Genomic DNA, 25,952 nt, shown 5'->3' with positions numbered 1-25,952 from the left:
GGGAGGGGCAGAGATAAAGGTTTTGAGCTGCTGGTTTTTGAGATGAGGATTGCTTTTGAAATTCTGTTGCAACAAATCTGAAGGCAGGATTGCATATATTAACAGATGGGAGAACACTTCAGTGATGATTTTTGAATGGAAAAGCAGCCCAATTACTTCATGTGAGTGAGTAGGAGGAGCAAGATTTTATCTCTCCAAAACATATCAAGGGCATGTGGAGTTGTTTTAATGCAGTTTCTCAATAGTCTTTTGAAAGCACAAGCCCTCCTTCGTATATGTCATAATCAGAATAGTGTCTCAAGCAAAAATGTAATCCCCCACCCCTCTACCTAGCATGATCTCTCTCTCCAATGACTAAAAGAATATTGCAGAGTTTTGAAGAGCATGTGTTTTGAAAGTGTGGTATGTTGAAACATGAAAATAAAATGCCAACATAATAATCATATTAATGTGAATGTTATATAGTTATATATATATATATATAGGGGGGAATATTTTGTTTGGTTTTGGGTTTTAGTGTTTCTCTTTGGTTTTTTATACCGAAGAGTTCCTTAAAATTAACCTCAGGCCAAAAATTACGAAGTCAAAGTTAAGTTTTTCAGAGTCTAAAATCCAACACCTTGGGATAGGAAAGTGATGCTTGTCATCCATGGTACACCTTGTCTTTGGAGATTATTGAGTTCAAGTCCTTTGTGTAACTAGAGTTGGACTTGAGCTTCTTGCTCTTCTTTGACTGACAGGATGAGGTCTTAGTAGATTTTGTAGCTTGTGGAAGCATTATACAAAAAGAAGGAAAATGAAGTGAAAGCCCAGGGAAAATCCCAAGCTACAGATATGACACTACATTTGTTAAATTGCTTAATTTGTTAATATTGAATAATTCTTTTCTAATGTGACATCTGGCTATCATTTTTTAACACCTTAGCATGTGCTTTGAATGTTTACCCTTCTTGTTATGTTCAGGGTGTGTAAATTATGACTGCTCCCATTGTCATCCCAAGGATGGTTCAAGGATACTCTTGCAGTAAGATTAAGTCCCCCATTAATCATGCATTTTGGTAGTCCTGGATTATCAGAAGATGACAAAGTGGTACATAAGGCAATTGTGGAGTATTGAAAGCAGCTGTTATTCCTCCCTGTGACCTATTGCAGTCAGATATACAATTATCTGAATGTCATGATGGGGAAACTAGTATTTGCAGCTGTCCAATTCAGATCAGAATGATATATTTTCTCCACCTTGCCTTAATTAATACATAGGTGCAAGATCATGTGCATGTAAATGTGCACTTGAAAGTGCATGATGGCAGAGGAAAATGACATCTTCCTTTTTACTCTCCTTGTTAATGTTCAAAGCTTTAAAGAGACTGTTGAGTGTTCTACATCAGTTACACAGTCTCTCTAATCTTCAAAAATCCAAGTAAGAGTGTAAGTAGTATGCATATGATGATCTCTGGCAATTTAAAATTATTAATGTGGAAACGTGATTGCTAAAAAGAGGCAATATATGGCTCTTTAGACTTTGGGTAAATTCAGACATGAATTTGCTTAATGATTGTCTTTGAAATTGTCTGCAAAAATGCAAAAAACCCAACATAATACATGACCTTGGAAGTTGTAATATTTTGGAAATTGTGATCCTAGGGACACATTTCTACTTCTAAAAGTCCAGTGGGACAAACTGCAAATTCATGATTTTTTGTTTTAAGCATGTGGTGTAGTAGACATCAGTGAATAAGCCATCAAGTTTTCTCAGTGCTGACAAGGACTTACTGTCAGAGAGGTGTGAGCATTCAGTGCTTAGTCCTATCATGTATTCCCTGCATGAATGAGAAACTGATGAGATTGTTATTCTTGCCTTCCATAAATATACCAGCTCTTTAAAACACAGTGTATTCCAAAACCTTTTTGTGTGATGTGGACAGGGGGCTAAGGGAGAAAATGCCAGCCAAAAACCTGATGGTTGTCATGAGCAGGAGAAGGAGAAATATTTAGGAACATGTTTTGGGAAGGGCAAAAATGACATTGTTTTGAGATGAGGAAAACAGTCTGAACATCAGGAAACCATTTAGTGGCTAAGATGCACTGACTCTGGAATAATTTTATAAATTGTGAAGTGCTGTCTCATGTATGGATCTTAAAAACAGTGTGGCTAAGAGAATGTAGTGTCAGGGAGTCTTGTTTGGCTGTGAAACAGCTGGGATGATATGACTTTGTATAGGTGTAAATATCTGCTGGGACAACTTGGGCAAAGTGAGCTGGATATCCTATCCTCTTTCCTTTGATAGAAGTTTTGCAGATGTTTTTAATGAAAATTAATTCCTACTTTAAATTTTAATACTGGAATATTTCCAGGGAACATTCTTTCAGGAGTTGGAAAGAACTAGTTGTGTGAGAGGGCAAGTGATTCTCAGCTGTGACTGCTCCACCTGAGTTTGTTCCTAAGGATTTAGCACAGATATAAAGAGAGAAGTTACAGAGGGTGTTTTGTCTTTGGGGTAGAGATGCACATGTTCATTGGAAATAGCTTTTGGTTGTTCCTTTAAGGAGCATTTCAGAAGCTGTAGATTCACGTTTATGAGCCATTTTGCTTTGATTCTGAGAAGACAGTGTAAAGTGTGCCTATGAAGCAAGCAGCTAGCCATTAAATAATTCAGACGGAAAACACCAGAGAGTACCGCAGCATATTTTGAATAAGATCTTCTGAAGAGGCATCACATATGTTTATCACACAGACATCAACATAGAAGGAAGCCACTTGTATCTGAAAATTTTACTCCAGTGACGTTTCTTGGACAGCACCTCCTCTCTTCCTCTGTGCAGAATTATTTTGATATCAGCCTCCCTAGCGCAGGGGAGTGCACTAAGGTGGCACCCACTGCAGTTTTGTTTGCCTGCATCAAGTGAATTTGTATTGAACACCAATACAAGTAAGATTGGTTTAAAATAATCATTTCAGTTTCACGATGCAAGACTGAGTACCTGCGGCCTCCTATCATCGGTCAGAGTGGCCAGAAAGAGTCTTGCAGAGTCAGAGTCTGCTCTTGCATGTTCCAAAATCTACCAGCCTGCACATGCATGCCAGTTTAGGGCTACCCTGACACACTTTACAAGGCAGTGAGTCACTGTGCACCGGGGTGTAGAGCAGTCAGGGAGGGTTTTGTGCCCTGGAGTTTCTCACAGCGTATCTGCTGGGCTCACTGTGAGAGCCAGCACGCACAGATCCCTTTGAAGTAAGCTCTGAGGGTGGGTGAACTGCTGTGCTCCCCAAGGCCATGCAGAAGAGCACAACACTCTCTCCTTGCACTCCCAAATTTCACCGGCTGCTAATAGCTCATCCCTTCCCTCTTGTTTGATTTAATATCAAACTGCAAGATTTCTGAACATGGATTAACATTTTTTTTCTGTATATACAATAAATATCCGGGCAAAGTACATTCAGCATGTGTTGAGGTTGCTAAATGTAGCACAGAGATGCTCAAAGTAGCTTTGGGGGTGCTGCAGTCATCCAGTTGTGGCATCACAATTCAGTCACCTTGCTGAACTGCAGGACTTACCTGCCTGAACTGTGCTGCTATGGGAAGACTGCTACAGGTATTGGAATTTATAGTTTGGAAAGAAGCTGCTGACATCTCTACTGCCTTACAGCATGATGGTGGCAGTGTAGAGATACTCAGAGAGCTGTGATTTAATTAGTCAGAAGCACTTTGCTTGGGGGTTAGAGCTGTTGCATAAATGCAAAAGTTTTCATTACCAGTAGTATTTCAAGGGAGCAATACCTGGGCAGAAAGGGGCTTCAAGCATCCTCCCAAACATCGCAGTGGGTAGAAAAGGAATTGCTCTTCATTCTGCTGACTCAGTTGAGGTGCTCTAATAGGCTGCAGGAAGCAGGGAGGTGACTGCCTAATGACTGGAAATAATCAGGGGGTGGGGCAGGAGAGCCTCGTCATAAAATCCCTATTCCTCCACCCCTAACCTGCATGAGGAGTTCCTGCCAGCCATCCGACTCAGTTGCCTTTAACACTGGACTTACATGCAACTGGGACTGCAATGGGATCAAATTTAAGTACAAGTGAGGTAAGCAAAAGAAGGTGATAGCAAGTGTAAAGTGGGTAAAATAGTCTGGTGTTCCAGTGAAATTTATCACTGAGGAGAACGAGTGGTTTGTGTTGTGTGGGCAATCAAGGGAAATCGAGTTTGCTGTTCCTCAGATCTTGTTGCAAGGATGGCTTTCCTAGTCCAGGCTTTTGCAGAACCTCGTGGCACACTTGTCTTTTCAAGCCACATTTTAGGGCTAGAAACATTGCTTATTGTGCTTCTGCTTCCCTGTAAAAAAAAGGAAATAGGCTGGAAGAGAGTTGTGATGGTGGTCGGTAAAGGACTTAATGATGAAGCTAAAAGCATAGCTCTAAATGTATCCTTGAATGTGAGATGTTTTGGCATGTCAGCCTAAAGTAAGCATTTAACATGTAGTTTAGTTTTCTTAACTTTGCCTTGTGTTGTTTTTCCTAGACTTTTACGAGCACCTCAGCACCAGCGGTGAGAACGGTAGGTAGCAATTAGCTGGCCCTTCATTAAATGCTGTCCAGTGCTGAATGTAGATCACCAGAAAATATTTTAGGAATTCAATGACTCGGGGGAAAACTGTGTTGCAAAGTTTACTGAGCGCTGAAAAGCTGAGCTGCAACTTCAGCTCTGTAGATGGAGTATTGCCATGGCTTTCCATAAGCTTTAAGTAGTGTGGCTGCTGTTGGTGTCTGATGCTTATGTGTTGCACTTTATCTGGGCTGGTTTGTACTTCAACTATATCAAATTATTAATTCCTCCCTTCTTGTGTGTTTTGATTTCTTTAGATGAAATAGTCCCATTTTCTCACAGTTTATTCCTTTATAAGAAGAGCTTTTATGTGGGTCCTCCTAGTGTTCTGGTATTCCTTGTAGCCTTTCTTTGCAGTGTGATGGTCTGTCCTAGAACTTGTAATTCTCTGTGCAGCACAGCATTCACAGGTAGAAAGGTGGAATAAATGTGGTGAGTTCAGTCTCCTGACAAGCTTGATCTTATCAGCCTAGTAGGAGTGAGAGTAGTGCCCAAACTTCTCTGAAGGCTTAAAGGGAGCAAAAGGTGTTTTGTAAAAGCTGAATTGAGGATGAATTCTTTGCACAGGCAAATTAAAAATGGCTGTTAATTAGCAGGCATTTATGTTAAGAGGTATTAGCATAAAGGAAAATGTATCAGATAAGCTCCTATGAGCCAGTGAATGGGAGCAAAGGCATTGACAGCAGGATGAGGCTGTCCTCTGGCATTTGCAGTGGGTTTGGGGCTGCCAGTATCAGTTGAAACTCTTTGGAGATCTGTCTGCAAGATGGGCTTTTGCCCCTCCTTCAGTGATGTGGGCACTTCTCAGCTTTGCATCAACACAGGGAGACCAGAGTGATACAGAGAATCTTTTAAATGGTGGTAAATTCTGTTTGCCTTGTGGAGGTTTGCTGTTATTGATAGTATGTGATGCTTGGTTGTGCCTGAGAGTCACATATTTTCTCTGTTCTAAGTGAAATGCTGTGGTAAAAACTTGGCAGAATTTCTTCAAAAACTGGGTTCTAAAATGATGGAGGTCTCTGTATATAATCTTGCAGCCCTGAGAAGTGTGCTAGAATAATAAAAATTATTATTTTGAGTTCTAGCCTGTGTTTTGAAGACCAATCTGTTTTTTTTTTTTTTAATCTGTAGCGCTTTTTACATTGTTAGTAGGTCCCTAGGTGCAAGACCTGTACAATTGCATGGCCTTTAGATTGTTACTTTTATCTTCAAGGTATTTAGGGTGACATGACATGAATGCAGTACCTACAATTTAGAGCAGGACCCAGACCCTCTTCTTTCTGCCCTGAATTTCCAAGGTCCTCAGAGGTAAAATTCAGGAAGGACTTGAAGTTTATTCCTTTTTTTTCCATGAAAGTTGGTTATGGTTAGTACATAAGCCTAGTATACTTGAGTTGCTTTTTGTTACTCAGGGGCTCAGTCAAGGAAATGAGTTTTCGTTGTCAGAGTGAGTTTCAGGGCAACTAGTAGGATGTGTGGGTTTTCAATTTGAGCAGCTATATACATTAGGAAGAATATGTAAAATAGCTCCTAAGAAAAATTTGTTAGTGCCCTCATGCTGACAGTCAAAAGAGTAATACTTTTTAGGTCACGTAAATTACTGATAAAGACTGCTGTGGTCTTGAGGAAACAAAACACATTGAACTATGGGAATCCTGGTTTCTCAGATTTGGATTCATTCCAACACACGTCCAGCTGTGGAGCTGCAAACAGGAAGGGGAAAAAAAAAAAACCACATGAAAATTGCAGTCTGAAGCCACAGAAGTTTTGCATAGCTCTTGGAAAGAAGCAGCCATTGACTCAGTGCTGCTCCATTTGTTTTTATCCTGAAACAAACGTGGGGACTTCTACTGACTTGATAAGACCCAGCTACAGGGTATTTTAAAATGGGTGAAATACATACAAAATATCAGTATAAGGAAAAGTGTTTCTAATGCATTTAACTTTGCCTGAGGTGAACTCCTGCCTGCCTTTGAGGCTCCAAAATTCTTTGAAGTTAAAAGGTGCCACATACCTGACCCAGGTCAGAAGCAAGGCAGTGATCTGTGTTTTAAAGTCCTGCTACTCTTTCTGACAGGGTGAGTGATTTCTTTGTTGCTTTTCATAGCTTTTTAAGTAGTGATGAGATTTATATTCCTCTTTGATGAGAAGGTTAAGGGAATAGTGCTTTCCCCCAAATACATACGTACTTTGATAACTGCCTTATCTCTTAACGCGACTTGGGAATATTGTACGAGTTTCACTCTTTTCTCCTTAAGAAAAAAATTCTGTGAAAGACTTTTTAGCTTGGAACTTTACTAAAATAGAGCAATTTTAGAGACCAGTTATATAATTAATTCATATGGATGAGCACTCATTTATGTGAACACTCCTATTGCCTTCCTTCAGACTAGATATGTGAGGATTGCACAAGTGTGCCACAAGACTTAATTGAATTTTTATCTGACGTAGGACAGTGTGACCAAGTCTTGCATTTGCAACCTCATATATTTAAGTCATTTCAAAAGTGATCATTAAAATGCCTGGCTTGTGTTTCCGGTTTATGAGGTAAGATTCATGTCTCAGATGAAATAAATATAGAAGCTGAAAGTTGAAGAGTGTGTAATGACTGACTGTAATAGCTGGCCTCAAAACTTACCAGTCTGTGATATGGTCATCATCACATAAAAGGCAAGGATGTGGAAGTCCTTGCCAATTGCTAGGAGATTATCCAGTTTAGGAGAAGATTTTCTGTGTGACTTTGAGTAAGTGGCTGACAGCTAGGCTTGGTAATGCATTCAGGCACCATAAAGTTAGGAGTTGTAAGGTTGGACTTCCAGGACTTTAGTGTGGGAAGGCACTCCACAACCCAAAGTTGAGCACTGAGGATCATTTCCATAAGTTTGGAGAGTAAGATACATCAGAATGGAATTGTAATAGCTGTGCAGAAAATTGCATAAACAGCCAGGTAACATGGACAGCTGGGAACAACTTTCACAGTTCCTATCCCCACATGGCACTTGGCTGCAGGGAGATATCACTATTCACTTGAGGTTCACAAAGTAAAGGTCTTGGTGCTTGTTTTCCAATAGCTGAGCCAAGGTTATTCTTTTTAAATGGTGTTAAGCCCAGTAATTAATAGAATTTCCATGGAACGGGAACTTGTGCCCAAGTCAATTTTTCTGTAATCAAGGAATGCAAGTCTCCTCCTTTCTGGATAAGAGAGATGTTCCCCATCTTCTGAAATAACATTTCTGAGGTCAAAAACACTTACAATTTATTGGATGGGGAAAGCAGGGACAAAACATAAATGTAAAAATCATGTCAGTAGATGTCAGGGATAGACAAGCCTTGGCTCCTGGTCCCTGTGTCTAGGAGGGCTTTTCACTTTTACCCACTACTACTTTATTCATATAGAAAATTAGTTGTAGCACTTCAGCTGTAGAGTCTGGGCTTGATACCTTTTGGTTGCTTGGGATTGGAGACTGTAATCCTTTTTTGTTTGTTTGTATGTTTGTTTGTTCCCCCAAAGAACTTTTTTTCTTTCAAGTCTATCCAAGTTATCCTTTGCGGACATGTTTGGAACAATGGAGCAGATGGAGGTGTGATACAGTCTTTGTGACAACTGGAATGTCCCACACCTGACAATTCCAGGGTTTGCAAACTGTGCTCTGTAAAACTGCCCTGTATGAGAGATTGGACAGGTCAGATAACGTAGAACAAACGTGCCCATATCAGTGGCTGCTCTGACCCTCCTGCTGCTGTCTCACTGCCCCTCAGCTCTGCGTCTTCAGGCCCCTTGTCAACTCAAAGGGAAGTGCAAGACGATCCTCTGGGAATTATTCAGGTTATTTCTTGGAGACAGTTTGTGTTCTCTGCTGACTTTTCAGAGGTGCTGAGGTTTTTGTTGGTGAGGACTAGGACCTCCTTCATTACATTGTCTTATTGTCCAATGTCACGTTATGGTCCCAGTTGCTTGACACTCTGGCAAAGCGTTGTGAAGCACTTCAGGATAAATCCTGTGATACTGCTGAAAAGGCATAATTTGGCAAAATGTATAGCCTGTATGAAGGAAATAATAGCAAGGTATGTGTTATTAGCTAACATCAGTGTATAGTTTTTGCTTTTCCTGCTTTATGATTAATATAGGCACTTCTGATGCCTGCCTTAAGCAATAAAGCCCATGTGTTTGTGTTAGGATGCTGTATTAGCTTTGTGAGGTTATAATATATCTATGAAAATAAGAGAGAGAGGGCTTATGGGTAGAGGTAGAATCACAGAATATTCTGAGTACAAAGGGACCCACAAGGACCATAGATTGCTGGACCTGCACACAACCATCCCCAAGAACCACACCGTGTGCCTGAGAGCATTATCCAGACTCTTCTTGAGCTCTGCCAGGCTGGTGCTGTGACCCCTTCCCTGGGGAGCCTGTTCCAGTGCCCAACAACCCTCTGGAGGAAGAACCTTTTCTCAGTATGCAACCTAAACCTCCCCTGACCCAACTTCATCTCATTCCCATGGGTTCTGTCACTGGTTACCACAGAGGAGAGATCAGTGCCTCCCCCTCCTATTCCCCTCATGAGGAAGTTGCAGACTGCAATGGGGTCTCCCCTCGGTCTCCTCCAGGCTGAACAAGACAAGTGATCTCAGCCACTCCTCATGTGGCTTCTCCTCAAGATCCTTCACTATCTTTGTTGCCCTCCTTTGGACACTCTCTAACAGTTTCGAGTCTTTCTTGTATTGTGCCTAAATATGCCGGAATATGTGCATAAAACTAAAACTGCCCCCAGCACTAGAGGTGAGGCCACCCCAGTGCAGAGCAGAGTGGGACAATCCCCTCCCTTGCCTGGCTGGCCCTGCTGTGCCTGATGCTCTCCAGGACAAGCTTGACCTTCCTGGCTGCCAGGGCACTGCAGACTCACATCCAGTTTGCCACAGCCCAGGACCCCATGTACATTTCCTGGGGCACTGCTCTCCAGTATCTTGTTCCCCAGAGTGTACTAGTGTCTTGCTCTCACCAGCTGGTACAGATAGAAAGATTAGATAAAATTTGGGGCACATTAAAATCCGTTTTTGTTCTAAAACAGAATCAATAAGCGGAATGCTAAATATCAATTTAAGCAAGTGTTGAGAGAAATGGTATCTGTACATAAATTTGTTTAAAATGAAAGATGGTATATATGGAAGAGGAGATATTAGTGTGTGTGAGAGTGTAAGAAGTTAAGCAGTTATGTCAAAGGTGAAATGGGGAAAGGGTTAATTTGTAGCCTGAGGAATATGAAGATTCATTAGTATGAGCCATGGGGGTTATGAGTTATTATAGACTTAATATCTCTGAGTTCAAGGTTTCTGATATCTAGTGGGGTTGTGAGTTAATTCCCAAGATCAGCTCTGGGATGATTTTTGTAGCTTTCTGCTGGGGATCAGAGCTGAGGATCCGAGGCTCACCAGAGCCTTCAAGAGAAGTATCTCATCATGTCAGCTGCATTTCTGTTTTTGGCTATGTGCAGAACTCTGTGCTGGTGTCGGAGCTTGTGCTGGTGCATGGTAGACAGTTCCACTTTCACAGCTCCTCTGACAGTATTTGGTGTCCCAGAGACAACCTGTTCCACTGCAGGCAGTGGTGTGTGAGAGGGGAGGACACCCACGAGTGTGCTCCAGGGGTGTTTGTTGTGATTAATAAGGGAGCCGTGATCGGAAGACGTGATCTTTATCAAATCAAAGTCTTGGCACCTATCATTAACTTGACTGATTTTGAAATATATTACTTCTATTTCAGGCCTGAAGAGAGTTCTGTGCCAAAAATCTGTACAGATTTTTGACTGCTCTGCTTGGTTTGATGAATTGTATTGTCTCAGCCTTGAAAACTGTTCTGTCCACGTCCTCAAAATTTCAGGGTTACAGTAGTCTGTGACTACAGGCTAGAATAATAATGTCATCTTCTTTTTTTTCCCTTTTTCCTTTTCTTAATTTTTGTGCAGGCACCAGTATCTCCCTTCAACTTGCTCACTGTAAAAATACTAAGAGTGAGGAATGCCCGGAAGGCAGACTTGCGTGAGTACTTCTACTATTGGTGGATGGTTCTTATAACTTTTCAAAGAAAATATTTGGACAATGTTATTGTTCTCAAATTTTGTTGGAATAAAAGCATATATTGCTGTAAGTTTCAAAGAATCCTTCATATTATAATACTGAAGCATTGCTTTCTCCTTTTAAATTTAAAGGGACTGACTCAAGCAAGGTGATGCATTTTATATTTCATATCTTACTGTTTGAGATATATTTCCTAACCTTCTGACCTAACTGGTGATCTGAGATCTGCTCTGAAAAAAATGAAAATGCTTGTATTTTTAAGTAAGAAACCTGAGTATTTCCTACAGAATTTCTGGATTGAAGAAAGGAGAGAACTGGAAATGCAGATGTAAAATCAGCAGTAGCAAGAAACCCTATGAAAACAAAATATTTACAAGCAAAAACATTCTATTACTTCTGCAGAATTTGTACATATCCAGGAAGTGATGATAAAATCCATTGTGTCTTGGAATTTATTTAACCTACAGAATGGAGCCATTTAAAAGTCAGAAAAAAAATCAACAGAGCAATACTCTGAGCACCTGACAGGAGTTTAAGTGAAGGATAGTGAAGGGAAGTGAAAAAAGGATATCTCAAATTGAGACTTCAAAAGAAAAAGGTGAAATAAAGATCAAGAGAATTAGAAAATTCAAATCTAAAGCCACATGAATAAATCTGAAAGATATATTAAAAAAGTCACACTCTTTCCTAAAATCTTGCTGAACATGGCCAAAACCAATTTTCTTTTGGTATGCTCAGAATTCGTGCAGCACATCATAGTTTGTAAGAAAATTTTGGTTAATGCAATCTATATTTTGATATCGACTTTAACTTGTGTGATGGGTGAAGAGTAGAGGGAAAAACTTAGCAGAGGTTGGATTTGGTGGTTTCTGGCAGGAGGGATGTGGTTAGATCACATAGAAGTTGTACTTTACAACAGTATTTTTGAATGATCACTATCAGGGAAGAAATCTCTGCTGCACTTAGATGTGGTATTCTGGGTTACTTAAGGATCTTCCACAATGTAATACTCCTGTATTACATGTATTACTGCTTATTTCTCTTTCTTCTTTGGTTCGTTAGACAAAGTGATAACACTTTATAAGGTGTAAAGTTAGGGGTTTCTTAAAGTCCTTTTTTTATATATAGAAGCACACATTCCATGAGCTTATAGTTGTATGTACAACTTTTTATTTATCAAAAGCCAAATTTTAAAATGCCTAAGTGGTATTTTGCGCCAACCAAATAAGTGATCTGATCAGGCCACCACTGAAATTGCATCTACAAACGCACATGAACAACTTGAGTGTGCATTTCTGTATTCCTGTACTGCCTGTTTGTGTTTCATTTCCTTGTGGCTGTCCTTCTCAGAGCAGCTTGCTCAGTCACTCCTTATCACAGTGAATCATCAGGATCTTTTTTGGCTAAACCTGTTGGTATGTCTGCCACACCATATGGCTTTCTTACTTGGTGTTCTGGCCTCAAGAGCAGATGAATATCATATCTTGATCCCCTTGAGATGCCTCAAATTCAGAACTTGGGCGTCCCAAACACATTTTTAAAGTGTATCTGGTAGAGAGATTTGTAAGCTTTTCATTAGGAGTATTTTCTTAACAGAAAATTTATTGAAAAAACTCTACTATCCATTTCTTTCTCTGCAGTGGGAAGGGTATTCAGGCAGTGTTTACATCTTCTGAGACATCAATAAGGCAAACATTTCAGCTAGTTTTCCTTGAAACCTTTGTATTTTCAACTGCAGGAAAATGTCTCTTTTCTACCTGTGTCTAATAGTAAAAGTACAATGCTTGTTACAATTCTGAGTTAGCATTTATTTCCTCCAATTTTGCTGGTTAAATCTTGGTGTTCCTTGTGACTTTTTATTTCTCTTGTGTATATTTTCTCATGAGTGCTTGTTCTTTATTTATTGAAGCGAACATTTCTTCTTGCTCATTGACTCTTACGTTCCTATTTAATTTACTAGTGAAAAATAAAAATGCTTTAAAAGTACTCCTCCCTACTGATGTTTCAGAACAAGATAATTTTAATAAATTTCAGTAGAGGCCTGAAAATCTAGACTATGTTTTGGACCCTGACATTGACTGCATTATGGGATCTTGGGCAAAGCATGGCATCATAGAATGGTCTGGGTTGGAAGGGACCTTAAAACAGCTCCCCTGCCATGAGCAGGGACACTTTCCACCAGATCAGGTTGATCTAAGCTCTACTCAGGGGGATGATTGTCTTGAACAGTTCCAAGAAATTCAAGTTTTCTGGGTGTACTTATTTGTGTAATCCTTATAGTGCTACTGTGAAGTAATCAGAGTGTCTCATCCTCTTTGAAAATGGAAACTATGGCATTTAATCATCATTAACCATTTGGATTTTCATCTGCCTACATTTGTGCCTCTGCTGAACATCTGATCAGTCACAGTCTTCTGATCAGGTGTGGCTTAGGTCTCTTTCTGGAAATGCTTTCCTTCCCACAATCACAATCCAGGTTTTGCTGGTTGTGATAGCATGGTTAACAACACAGTGAAGGCATGGCTTGGCTTGTAGGAGAACCTAAATCTGTGATTGTTATGGAAAGATAAAGAGGAAATATGTGAAGTAATTGCTCTTAATATAATGTAATAACGGTGTTACACGTTTTGAGCATGATGCAGGGATTGACTATGAGCTGAATTATTTGGCCTCCTCTGACTCACAAGGTTGCTGTAAGAACCAGGTGACTGGTTGAGCACTGCTAATGTGGAATAGGGAGATTGCATTACAGGTGTGAGAGAAAGGCCACTGGTACTTGTATCATGCTTCTGTTAAGTCTCACTCCCTGGAGTGCTCCCTCCAATTTGAGGACTCAGAATATAGGAGAAGCTGATGTCTTCATTAGCACTCATGGCTTCCTTCCCAAACATGGGTGGTGGCAGCATCTTTCCAGTCTGCAGACAGAGCAGTAGGAAGGAATTGAACACACAGTAATTTAATTATGGTGATTAAATGGATTTTGTTTTCTGATAGAACTGCTGAGGAGCACACAACTTCTAAAAACTTTGTCAAATATATGAATGAATAAGGAATAGGCACATTCTGATTTGTGATAAATCAAATTTTTCAGCTTTGATGCAAGAACACCTTTTATGAAAAAAAATCTGTTCTTCAGTTAAGCTAGCATATTAACAAAGGCTTTCATTAAGCTAAGGTACAAAATCTGGGGAAGAAATTATAGCAAACAAGTCTCTCTATAGCCCAGATGGAAGGTTGTGAGGTGCACTGCCTGTCACAGCCATTTGGATAATCATGAAGATAAAGCTAAATGCAACTTCTACTGTCTGTGGAGGGTGGCACAATTTCAAGTACAAAGTAAAATTAAAATAAAAAAAAAAGTATGTCTAACTAAGACTGAAAAGGTGGAAATGGACATTGCAAATGTGTGAGGATGTCTGTTCTCCTGTCAGCGCTTCACTGTATTATTTACACCTAATCCTGTATGTTTTAGGAAGAAAGTCCCAGCTGCGCCATCTTTGTCTTATTAGGGTTAAATGGGCACTGTGCAGAAATTCTTTCTCACATTTTAACTGTGCTTGTCTTCTCCCTGCACAGTCACCCTTTCAGATTGCTATGTGACACTGTGGCTGCCCACTGCCTCAGCGGAGAAGGTTCGGACCAGGACCATCAGGAACAGCAAAAACCCCGTTTGGAATGAAGCTTTCTGCTACAAGATTGACCGCCGTGTCAAGGTAACTGACATCAATTCTTTTCACCATTTGGTGTCTGCATTAGCCATTAGATTACACAGAGCTGCAGTAAACCAATACTTACATAGCTAGTTCCAAATACAGAAGATGTTAAAGATTCCTCAGGGAAAAAAAACCCCAAACTGTTGCTTACATTCTCATTAGTGTTGTTCTATTCCCCTTATTTGTTACTTAGACATGTACTATACTGCAATAAGCAGGAATAAAATGTACTTCAGAATATAGCCTCACTATCCTATCCCAAATCTTGACATAAACAAGCAAAATCCAAGAAAAAGATTGCATAAAAATAGCAAAACCACTCAGTTCTAGATATTGTGAAAATCCTTTATGCCGTTTTTATGTACCTGTGACTGTTTTATACACTTAGAACCAAAGGCCATAAAAATATTTAAGTTACTGCATTAAATGTAGAAACGTTTAATGCAGTAATTTATCACCAACTCATGAATGTTCTGCAAGACTTGTTGGTCTTGTCTGCCAGGGGAAAAGAAACAAACTTGCTTCTTTTTTGTATGAAGAGTTATCAGTAATCCGACATCTAATAAACCCAAATCTCTCCTTTTTCTCTTTCCATTTCTCATTTTTCTCCTTCCCATAAAACTGAAGGAGCAAGTAAAGAAAGCCTAGTCTAGAGATTTTCCTGCCTTACGGAGCTCTTAGATGTGGCAGTAACTCCATTGTGTTCTTGACCTCTCTGTGCAGAACGTGCTGGAGCTGAAGGTGTGTGACGAAGACACGGTCACCAGGGACGATGAACTCTGCACAGTTCTCTTTGACATAGACAAGCTCACCGTGGGACGTACTGTCCGCGTGAAGTTCCAGCTGAATCCACAGGTGAGCAATGGAATTGGTGAGAGCAAAAGGAAATTCTCCTCTTCCATCCCAACAGATCCTTTTACAGTGTTTTGTTTTTAGGGAACGTCTATTTAAAACTGTATTTTGCTGCAATTCTAAGAAATCGTGCTTTTTGCTAGCTTTTGTTTAGAACAAATATCTATGCTGAAAATACAGGGTGGAACCACCTATAACTAGTTATCCAGTCTTCATTCTGAATATTTCTGGGATGTTTGTTGGCTCTTGGTGTAAATTCTGAATTTTCAGCTCCTTTTGACTGTAATGGTATTGAAGAGGTTAATTCTTTTTGTTTTGGGAATTAAAATCTGAACAAATGGCTGTTTCAGCAGAATAGCAGTTCTTAAGCATGCAGATATGCTTATAAAGCATTTAGATTAAAAAAATTTCATTTTAGCAACTGCTTCTTCAATATCAAAAAATTGAATATCTTCAGTCAAAATTATGGTTTTCTTACATCCTGGGAATTTTCCTAAGTTCTATTTTAAATGCATATTTAAAAAATTATATGAAACTGGTATGATGAAAGCTGTGAAGAAAAATAAGTAATCAGTCTTTCTTTTCTTTTATCTCTTCTCTTCAGGCACGTGAAGAGCTGGAGGTGGAGTTCACACTGCAGAACACGTGAGTAGTCCTGAATTCTTAATAAAGTGTTATATTCAATATAAAAATAGTTTGAAAATCTGGTTCATATGCGATGGTGCTTCTTAAACCTGCAAACTCTAAAAGCAGTAGCAAGATGTTTTCATTCAATTATAGTAAATTGGAATTTTAGAATACATACTTTTAGATTTCAAATATCTGAAATGCGATTTTTCTCCCTGTTTGAATTCTGCCTCTTGGGCAGCAACTTCTTCCTGTTCTCTTTTTTTCTCATTAAGACAATGAGATACACAAGAAAGTATGAGGACAATGAAAATATTCAGGAAGTTTTGACCCTTAGGAGTGCCAAGCCTAAATGCCCTAATTACCCCCTTCTTGGGGAATCTGGTTTTTCAAATGCACAACATTATGAAGTGCACTTCCATAAGTTCATCTGCTCAATTCATCTGGCTACACATGGGGAGCTGTGGCAGAGGAAGGAACCAAATATTCTGCATAAAGTAAGGTCCAAAGACCGCTGTGGGAGTCTGAGGAACCAGGAAAGCTGGAGGGACAGCAGTAGCTTCACTTGGTAGGCTTGAAAGATGTTGGTGGAGTTTTACTATTTAGAGGATGTACTTAGAGAAGGTACTGCTCTTAGATGGTACTGCTGAAGCCTTCTGAAGGCATTGGGGCCACTTCAGGAGGCCTTGCAGGATAATACTTGAGTGGATACCTTGAATTCCTGACAGCAGGGGAAATAAGAACTTGCTGGTGTAAGGACACTAGCCCTTAAGAGTGTTAAGAACTGGAGAAGGAAAGATCTCAGTGTTCACATGCAAAAAAGCTATCAGAGCTGAAAGAGTCTCAAAATCTCTTTTTACAACTCATGGAGACTCATCAGGGTGGATTGTTTGTTGTTTACTGTGCACCAGAACTGGCAGAAGGCCAGCAATACCAAGGCAAATGGTGCTTGTCACATTGCAGGAGTGTCACAACATCAGTAATGGCAATGGGGAAGCTCCAGTAGGCATTGCAGATATCCTGTCCAGGGTCCTCCCTCTTTTGCAAGTTACAGGATGGGTTATGGAGTTGGTACAGAGAATCACACTCTTGATAATCCTGTCTTTAATGGGGGAGGTCCAAGTAGGTTTCCTGGCTTGATGTTGTGCACAAGTGGGTTTATATAAGGGAACAGAGGCTGGAACTTGTCTTGGAGCATGTGTGCCACCAGCTCTGTGCCAAACTCTTTTGACTGCATTTTTCTGGAGTTGTATTCAATAAAATCAGAAATGGGACAATTTTTACAAGTGATGCCTGAGTATGAGTTCTACTGGTTAGAAGATGATGGTTGGAACTGTACCATTAAAAATGATCCTTTGCAGTCTCAAGGGAGAGGTTTTAAAAAGCATGACAGTCATGGCTCAGTTGCTCCAGCAAGAAGGCATCTTATCTACTATTTTTCATTCTTAGTGTGGTTCCTGAGTGACCAATGCAACAGTTATGGCATGAAGAACTCCACATGCAAAGGCAAGAAGGTGCTGCATTATAAGGGAGGGGATGTCCCTGTGAGCTCATAGTAGGACTGAGAAAATGGGCTTGATGCCAGAAGGCAGATAGACCTTTCCCCTGCTATTCCTCATTCACATTTCTTGTGTCTGTGTGGCAGTCAATGCTGTTCTTCCATCAACTGAGTCTGGAATAAGGGCTGGATGTGGATCCACATCTGGATTGATTAAATATGTGGTCTTGGGAGGATATTGAGAGGGTGTTTTTTTTTCCCTCACTTTGGAATGTGTGATGTCAGGAGTAATTAATGAAAGGATTTGTCCATTAAAATTGTAGACAATGGATTGCATTGATAAACTGGAGAGCCCTGGAAAGGTCTGAACAACTCAAGTGAAGTAGTTGAGATGGGTCACCAGAAAGCTATGGACCCAAACCAACCTCTTCTGTGTTGAACAAGCTCAGCAGGTTTTGGCAAGATTTTTTGTCAGTGTGGGATGGGAGAAGTGTTGACAGAGATTAGAGATAATTTTCAGTGGAAGAGAGCCCTCTGATAACAAGGAGTACAGCTAGGCATGTGGGATAGTTTCTAGAAATCCTGTATTGTGATGGGAACAAGAAGAATTTACATTTGTGGGGGTGATATGGCAGTTTATTTCTGAAATTTAAAACTATTCCCACCAGCAATTTTTCCTGATGCTCTTTATTCACAGTTTTAAATTTCTTCCCCATCTTTGTTCTAGATTTTACTAATTGCAAGGTTTATTACATTAGCTTGTTCTTTCTTTCCAGCATTTCAGGTGAATAATACCACACATGATGGGTAACCCCAGGCCAAAAATGTTTCCTGGGTTGCACCTAGTGGCTTTGCCACTCCTAGTTTTGTTTGCCTATAACTTCACTGCAAAGGCTGTGTTTTGTGTTACCTCTACCAAAAACAGCGCTGTAACAATTACCTCATGTTACACTGAAAGGCTGTACGATAATTTGTTCCTGCATCCATTCCTGCTATATTTTATTTAAAATGGAAGAAAAGCTTCATTTTGTTGGTGGGTTTCCACAACAGCAAGATGAACACCCTCTCTAGTTTTGCCTCACCCTTATGCCACTGCTGCAGTACCAGCAAATGCTCACCTCTCTGCGGCAGAGTGGCAGGCACTGAGGGCCAGATGTTTGATCCTAAGGACACAGAGAGGAAGGCATGCTCCTTCCTCCGAGTGCCTTTTCACCAGCAACCAAGCCAAGGGATTGCAAATGCCTGCCCAATGTTTTCTGGGCCCATTACAGGAGCCCAGCTGGCGGGAGAGCTGCTGCGCTTGGGCAGCAGTGACAGAAAAGGTAAGGCCGTTGTACACAGGCCGCTGGTTCGTGTGCTTTAGCGCTTTTGGAGCTGTTCTCGGGTGATCCTCAGTGGTAACCCGGGCTTTCTGCTGTGTCTCCACGGGCAGGGTGCAGCACCAGAACGAGCCCATCCGCGTTGCCACAGGCACGGGGTCCCGCTGGAGCCGGTGGCTGCGCTCGCTCAACATCCCGCTCCCCTCCGACTTCTACTGAGGGCCACGCCTGACACTGAGGGCCACAAAAGGCTTCTGCTGAACTGCAAGGTGATTTGAGTTTCCAAGGAAGGGTCTAAGAGCCCCAGGGTGTTTGCTGTACCTGCTGATCCTCTTTTTGGCCTCTCTTATCTTTCAGATGTCTCAAGCTGAGGAAGTGCATCTCTAACAACTCTTAGAAGAATGAAGGACCACTCTTACACAACCTTTCATCTTTGCTCCCTCTCCCTTTTTTTTTTTCAAATGTGAAAGACTATGTTTAAAACAAAGCCCAATCAACAGAAATAAATGTAAATAGGTGTACAAAAAGCTGTATAAAAGTTAAATATTTAATTATTGAAATATGGCAAAAGCAGAATTTTTAGAAAATAAAAGTCTTTTTTTTCTTTCTGTAGTTCTGCTGTGTTATTTTGAGAAATCCCCCTCATGTGAAGGGGAAGCCAGCAGATCATGCCAGCCATTTGGCTTGGGCACTGCTGAGAAACCCTCAGGCTGAGTCTCCATCAGCTGGGGGCCAAATGCACTGTTTGTATTTATGTGTGGAGGAGCACTGAAGGCAAAAGTTTTAAGTTAAGAAAGAACCTTTGAGATGATTACAGCTTTATTTACTGAAACGCTACCATCCCCCATGCTTCTCCTGGGTTGTCAGAAAGCTCAGAAAAGTAGCCTACATTATTATGGAAGCTAATAAAGGAAGGAAAAGCTGGATCTGACATGAAAGAATTCAAAACTTTTAGATAAGTATCAAAAATTCAGATTCTCTGGTGAAATGGAGCATAGTAGCCTAAATGAGAACTGCAGTATAAGAATCTGTGTGACTGTAAGTTCATATTCAAAATGACCCATTCCATTATATCAGGCATAATCCAGAAAGGAGAAGGCAGAAGTTTGATGTATACCAGGTGATGGGAAATGATCCCTGGATTCATAGAGTACACTGCAACCTTAGGCATTCCTGCAACAAACTTTGAGTGGGGAAGGATGCCCAGGGTCTCTGTTTTTGTCTTTCCCTGCTACAGGTCATAATATACTCCTAGTTCTCCTAGTGAAACTGAGGCCTGCAATAAAAAAAGCCCACAAATCACAAACTGTGATGGAGAAGAGAACAGGAACATAACTCTGTGTGATGAGAGCTGTCTAATAGCACGTTAGTTATCAGAGAAATTACCAGCTAATCCCAACTAGTGGAACTTATTCAGTGCTCCAAAGGTAGGCAAAATATTCAAAGATCCCTGTCAACCTGAGCTCTTCTGCACCCACCTCAGCTATGTTTCTAGCCACAGCTGATTTCCTAAGATTCAGAGAAAGATGAGTGCCCTTGCTTTTCTTAAAACAAAGGTATGGACCACCAGGTCCACCATACTAACAAGTACCAGCAGCTGGGCTTCCTTACAGGGGTGGCAGCAGAGGTGACAACCCAACAGAGACATCTCAGCCATTGGTCCTTCATGACTGAGGTGTCCTGGTTCTTCCCAGGGGTTCTTCTTGCAAGCTCTGCTCCGTTCTGCAAAACAATGCAGGGTCTCCCACCCTGTTTGAAGGCCATGCCTTGCACCTCCTAACTTTGAACCTGACTTTACCCTTTGCTGATACCAGCAACTCAAATAACACTACACTTTACTGAATGTTTACCTCCATGAACAGATATCTTCACCTGTCTGTGAATTTTCATTTCACCAGGCTATGCAGGCTGAGGTCTTCAAATATCTGTCATGCTGTTTCTTGTTTTCCTTGATTTTTAATGAGTTATTTGAGGATGGTGGCACCCTATGTCATGTAATGTTAGAGCTATTTGACTACAAAATAGTAATTAAGAACAGAAATTTGTGTCTGAAACAAAACTGGAGTGGTGCTTACACACATTTACCTGTATAAAGATGGAAACACTGAGTATATTTTCACCAATTCCTGACCAACATTCTTTGAACTCTTTAGAAATACATTTCCAAAAAATTTACAAAATTTTAAAGTTTATGATTGTGGATTTTTGACCAGAGGTGTTTGCTTGAGTTTGTTGTTGATGTTTTTTATAATTGAAAGTTTTTCCTGATTTTTCTGCAGTGTATTTAGCCAGTTCATGTTTTTCTCTTAAAGGAAATATTGATATTCTCTTAAAGAAAATACTGACTTGGAAACAAAACTGTTTATGAACTTTTCAATTTGGAGTGAATGCTATCATGTGTTTTTATACTTAAATCTAATTCTTTTCTCTTTAAGTGGATAAAAACAATGTCATTCATCTAATTTTAAAGGAATTATATTGTTTGGTTTCAGCTGAGATAAAATACATATATCAAGTATAGAACTACATGAGAACTCCAAATGTGTAATCCATGGCTTGTAAAGGCTGAATAGACAGCTCATACTCTCTGCAGCAGATTGAGGAGTCAGTGCTCAGTCCTTGTCAATAGTCCATACATATGTACATATTCCCTTTGGAGCCATCTCAGTTCTTGAGAGATTATTTGAATTTACATCTGTAATTTAACGAAATGGTAAATTGTGAGATATCCTTAATGAGACACTGCCTGATATTTCTGATGGAAAATATTTTAGAATATAGAAATTGTTGGCTGCAGTATGTGAATTCATCCCTGCTCTTAGATGTGGAAGCACATCTATACGTACAGTGATCTATTACAATCTCATGTGTGATTTGCAGATCACTTCATAAAGGTAAATACAATTTTTCCTGCCATTAGGGAAATTTTTTTATAAATTGTGAAAAGCTAGGCTGTTGTATTAGACAAAAACCTGGGTTAAACTGTGTAATGCTCAAAAGAATCAAGATGGATTTAACTGCATCTGTCCTCAAAATCAGTATGTCTCATACCAGTATTTATTGCATGGTTTACTGAAGCAAATGGTTAAGACCACAGGAGTGTAAATCCAGCTTCATATTCTGAGTGGATGGAAAAAACTGCAACTCAGCTCATCAGCTAATCCTAAGCTTTAAAGTATTTTTGAGTGAGAATGTTAAAGTCAGAAATGTCAAAGGTCATGTAAGAACTAATGTGTTAACCATAGACTTAAATATTTGTCTCAGCTTTTCCACCTGTGACATTATCTTCTTTTTTTTTTTTTTTTCAGTCTGGATTACCCAGATGGCATTATTACGAATGGAGTACTAGTGGTAAAGTACATATTTATTGTGATCTTTCTTGTGTCTGAATAACAAATATTCATGTTTCTAACTCTGGAAACTTTGAGCTGTGTCCCAAACCCAGTACTGCTGCCTACTTTCTTCTATAAATGATAGGCTCAGAACTATCAGGAGTTAATGAAGAAAGTGTTACAATGCTCATAAAAATAGTTCCATATGTTAATACACTCATTATTTTGAATAGGGCTCATCTTCTTTGCTTAATTGTCTCTCTAAGTTCAAGCAGTTCATGAGTTGTTTCTCTTTATTTCAGTTTTGGAAAGAAATACCATATCATTATTGTCCTCGTGTTATCTGAAGACATAGTAATAGATAATAATTGTCTTGCTCATTGATCAACCAGAGGGGTTGGTTGGGAACAGTATGAATCACTTGCAATGGCATTTGCACTTCTCTCAATCATTATTCATCCTCTCTTGCTGCAGGCACGTGAGGTTTCCTGTTTGGAGGTTAGAGTGGATACAGGGAAGCTGAAGCAGCAATCCACAAGTGAGGTTATTGCTTCATTAGCCTATTGTTCTTGTGTTGTGATTCAGCCATTATATCAGATGTTGAAAAAAATTAATAATCCCTTGTGTACGTTGCTCTATCTGTGTCATATAATACTTAGTTTTGCCATGCCCCACCTTGCAGAAAGATTGTATCTGTCAAAATTCAAGTTCATCGAGTGCTTAGTTATGAGGAAAATTTTAAACTGATGCAAAAATAGAGCCAGGTATACTAGACTGAAAAACTTGGAAAAATGAATTTAGTTCTTTTTATTTATTGTTCAAAACAATTTTTTTCTAAGTGGGATCTTTAAAAATTATCTCATAAGTAATATGTAGGAATCTTATCCTTTTGGTGCCTTAATAAAAAAAAATAAACCTAAGTTTAAATGCAAAGTTGTATCAAAGGGGTCTTGGCAAATTGCAGGGAAGCTCTCTGCTACCATAGACTCACCAAAACAGTACTTTGTCTATAAAATATAACTCTAACAAATACAACAGGATTCTTCACTAGTTTTTAAGTTGATTGAAATGAACTGTAGCTTGTGTAATGCTGTTCCTGGGGGGAAACCTCAAAACCTCATGACTGTTCTGAGTTAATTTGTGAATGGAAAATTGACTTCTATGAAGAAAATGGTGGCAATGACTAAGTTGCATTATAGGAAGTTTCAGACTGAGATGTAACAGAGGAAGGAAAGGTTAGTGACCTAAAATTATATGTCTCTTGGCCCTGATCTTGCAGGACAACAGCATATGACCTCTCTGTAAACATAAAGGATTTTCTGTACAAGAAACTCAGCCTGCTGCTTGTTTCAATTTTGTGATGTGGGGGCACATGCCAAGTAGCCTGATTGAGTTGTGGGTTTATAGATTTATTTGTGAGTCTTAATATTATAAAATGTTTACTATGAACCAGAACAGACTGACATCAAATAAATGACTTTTATGCAACATGAATAATCCAAAATGCCTCTGACACTCCTCTAAATCCAAATCTTGGTTTAATTTATTCATGGAAAGCATCTAACAAATAGAAAGCTATAGTATTTTAAAAATCTCTGAATTCTGTACATTCATTATTTATGTAGATTCACCAAGATATTTTAGCTCAGTTTTCAGTCTGTTTTTGCCACCTGAAGTCTACTTAGTCATTGTGGTGTAAGGAAAATTCAACAAAAAGTGAAGATTGGGTTTTTAAATTAGTTATGTTTGCTTGCTTGTAATATTTAAAATTCTGTTTGTTCCTTGCCTCTCCGCTTAGACCCAGAGCTTACATTTACAGTGAAAGGATCACATGAAGGAAGCCAGAAGATTTTGCTGGACTCTGGCCCCAGCCTTCATATAATCATATTTCACTGCATCATAAATGAGCAGACAAGACTGGATATCATATTACCAGAAGAGGTAAGTTCTCCTTCTGTTTGTTATTATTACTCAAATGAAATTAGAACAAAATATTAATAGAACCAGTAAACTGAACTAGGTTTCTGAGTGGAGAAGTTCAAGAGATGATAAACCTTTTATGTGTTTTGCTTTTTTTACATTTTTTCAGCTGGCTGATGGAAATGAAACAGAGAAACCTGGGGTCCTTTCTTTTCCCCTGAATTCACTCCCTTTACAGAAGGAAATAACACTAGAAGAGGTGAGTGCTGTGAACCTTTTTAAATACGTAATTTAAAATATCCTTAATATTGTCCTGCTAGAAATAAAGTTACCAAGTAAACAAAATCACTGTATGAAATTATACAGCTATTCATTAGAAATGTTAACAAAATTTAAGGTTACTATATTCAACTTTGAGGAAGAACATGTTAAAAATAATTTTAATAATACAACAGTCATTGCAAACCTGCATCCTACTGTTAGAATTAAGTGGTTTCAAGGAACAAGGAATTACTGTAAAATGTACATTTGTTCAAAACCACATTTTTTTTTTATATTGGGGTGATACAAGCAAAGAACTGAAAAAAGACCCATCCAGATTATGAGCTTAATTCAGATTTTAGTTTGTCTTAATAATGATATCGGGGGTGCTTTTGTGAGTTTTTGTGGGTTTTTTTTTGTTTGTTTTTTTTTTTTTTTTTTAATTTGATAAGGTAACTTTTTTCATTCTTGTTGCCCCTTCTAAATGTGCAAACTGGGAAGTGGTGTAAACACGCAAGCTTGCGGCCCCAAACACATACAGGCCTATTAGAGAAGCGAAAATTTGATTCCAGGGCAGGGAGTGAGGCTTTGGTTAATTGTATAAAAATAATGTCCTTAGCCATGTGATTTATTATTTGAGAACCACCTCTCTCGGTCAGACCATTGAAGGGAAGGAATGTTTTAAAATTTGGTAGTAATTACCTTTACCTTTCTCATTTTCCAGGATAATTCATTTCACTTGTGCTTGACAGCAAGAAAATGGTAAGATAGCCTCTTTTAGTCCTGGCCGCCAGGACTGCTGTAAACTAGTTCTGTAGGCTTTTTCTGTGATAGGTGCAGAGATGAACACGTACTGTGTGAGTGCTGAGCTCACTGGTGCCCAAGGTAAGTGCAAGCCTGCTGCACTTACAGCACTGTGCATTCTGCAGGACTCTGTGAGCCTTCATTCAGAGTAAATTCGTTGGTTTTATGCCTTTTGTTCTCACATATGAATAAAACTGTACCATTCACTTATTGTTTTATTCCCCGTTTATGCCAATTGTCAGATCTGCACATGGGGTGAAACAACCTTTAGCAGTCTTTAACTTTGCCAAATCACCAAAACAAACATAGGGTAGCCTGGCTTCTGCCCCTTCTGCTTCACTGGGCAGAATGGGAGCTGAGACCTGACCAGCTGCACCTCTGCCAACCCACTTGCAGGGACAGAATTGCACCAGTGATAGGTAAAATTGAAGACAGTGACATTTTATGGTAGAGCTGAAAACTTCCTATGGTTCACAGCACCCCCGTCTCATCCCCGTGTGGGATGAGATACAGAAGGAAGGTGTGTGGATTTTCACAGCACAAGAAAACTTTGTGTAAATGGAGAGCTACCTGTACAACCTCAGCCCATAACAAATATCTGACTTGTACATTTAACAGGCACACATATAGAAAGAGAGCAAGAAAAAAATGTTAATATACTGCTCAAAGAGTTGGGTTTCTTGTAAGGTAAATCATTTGACCTTATTCTCTTTTCAAAATTACACTGTGTGATAAATCAAATTTGCTGGAGAAGAAAGGTTAGCAGCATTAATCCTTGAAGCATTCGTATTTGTGAAATATTGGTGAAAATTATTTTCCGGACAGAGTTTGCAGCCACCAGAGGGTGATGTGATCCAGAAGATTTGGTCAATATTTAGTGTTATTCTCAGTAATAAGTGTATTTATGTCGCTGTAGGCACATAACATTAGCTGCAATTTGATTGGATTTCCACCT

At 39.5% G+C, this 25,952-nt stretch overlaps 1 protein-coding gene across 1 annotated transcript in view; it reads left to right on the top strand.

Moving 5' to 3' along the window:
* Positions 1-3,975: 3,975 nt before the first annotated feature.
* Positions 3,976-25,952, top strand: part of LOC134419613 (cytosolic phospholipase A2 epsilon-like) — a 32,931-nt gene continuing 10,954 nt past the window's right edge. The window contains exons 1-11 of the mRNA XM_063159091.1: positions 3,976-4,077; positions 4,513-4,548; positions 10,560-10,632; positions 14,248-14,384; positions 15,108-15,239; positions 15,841-15,881; positions 21,989-22,031; positions 22,487-22,550; positions 23,811-23,953; positions 24,102-24,191; positions 24,918-24,955. Of these exons, the coding sequence (XP_063015161.1) occupies positions 4,051-4,077; positions 4,513-4,548; positions 10,560-10,632; positions 14,248-14,384; positions 15,108-15,239; positions 15,841-15,881; positions 21,989-22,031; positions 22,487-22,550; positions 23,811-23,953; positions 24,102-24,191; positions 24,918-24,955 (824 nt within the window). The 5' untranslated portion in view covers positions 3,976-4,050. The remainder of the gene's footprint in view (positions 4,078-4,512; positions 4,549-10,559; positions 10,633-14,247; positions 14,385-15,107; positions 15,240-15,840; positions 15,882-21,988; positions 22,032-22,486; positions 22,551-23,810; positions 23,954-24,101; positions 24,192-24,917; positions 24,956-25,952) is intronic.

This window comes from Melospiza melodia, chromosome 6, assembly GCF_035770615.1.
Source record: "Melospiza melodia melodia isolate bMelMel2 chromosome 6, bMelMel2.pri, whole genome shotgun sequence".
NCBI classification, from domain to species: domain Eukaryota; kingdom Metazoa; phylum Chordata; class Aves; order Passeriformes; family Passerellidae; genus Melospiza; species Melospiza melodia.
The sequence above is the reverse complement of the archived record's forward strand: the minus strand, read 5'-3'. Positions and strand labels throughout refer to the sequence as shown.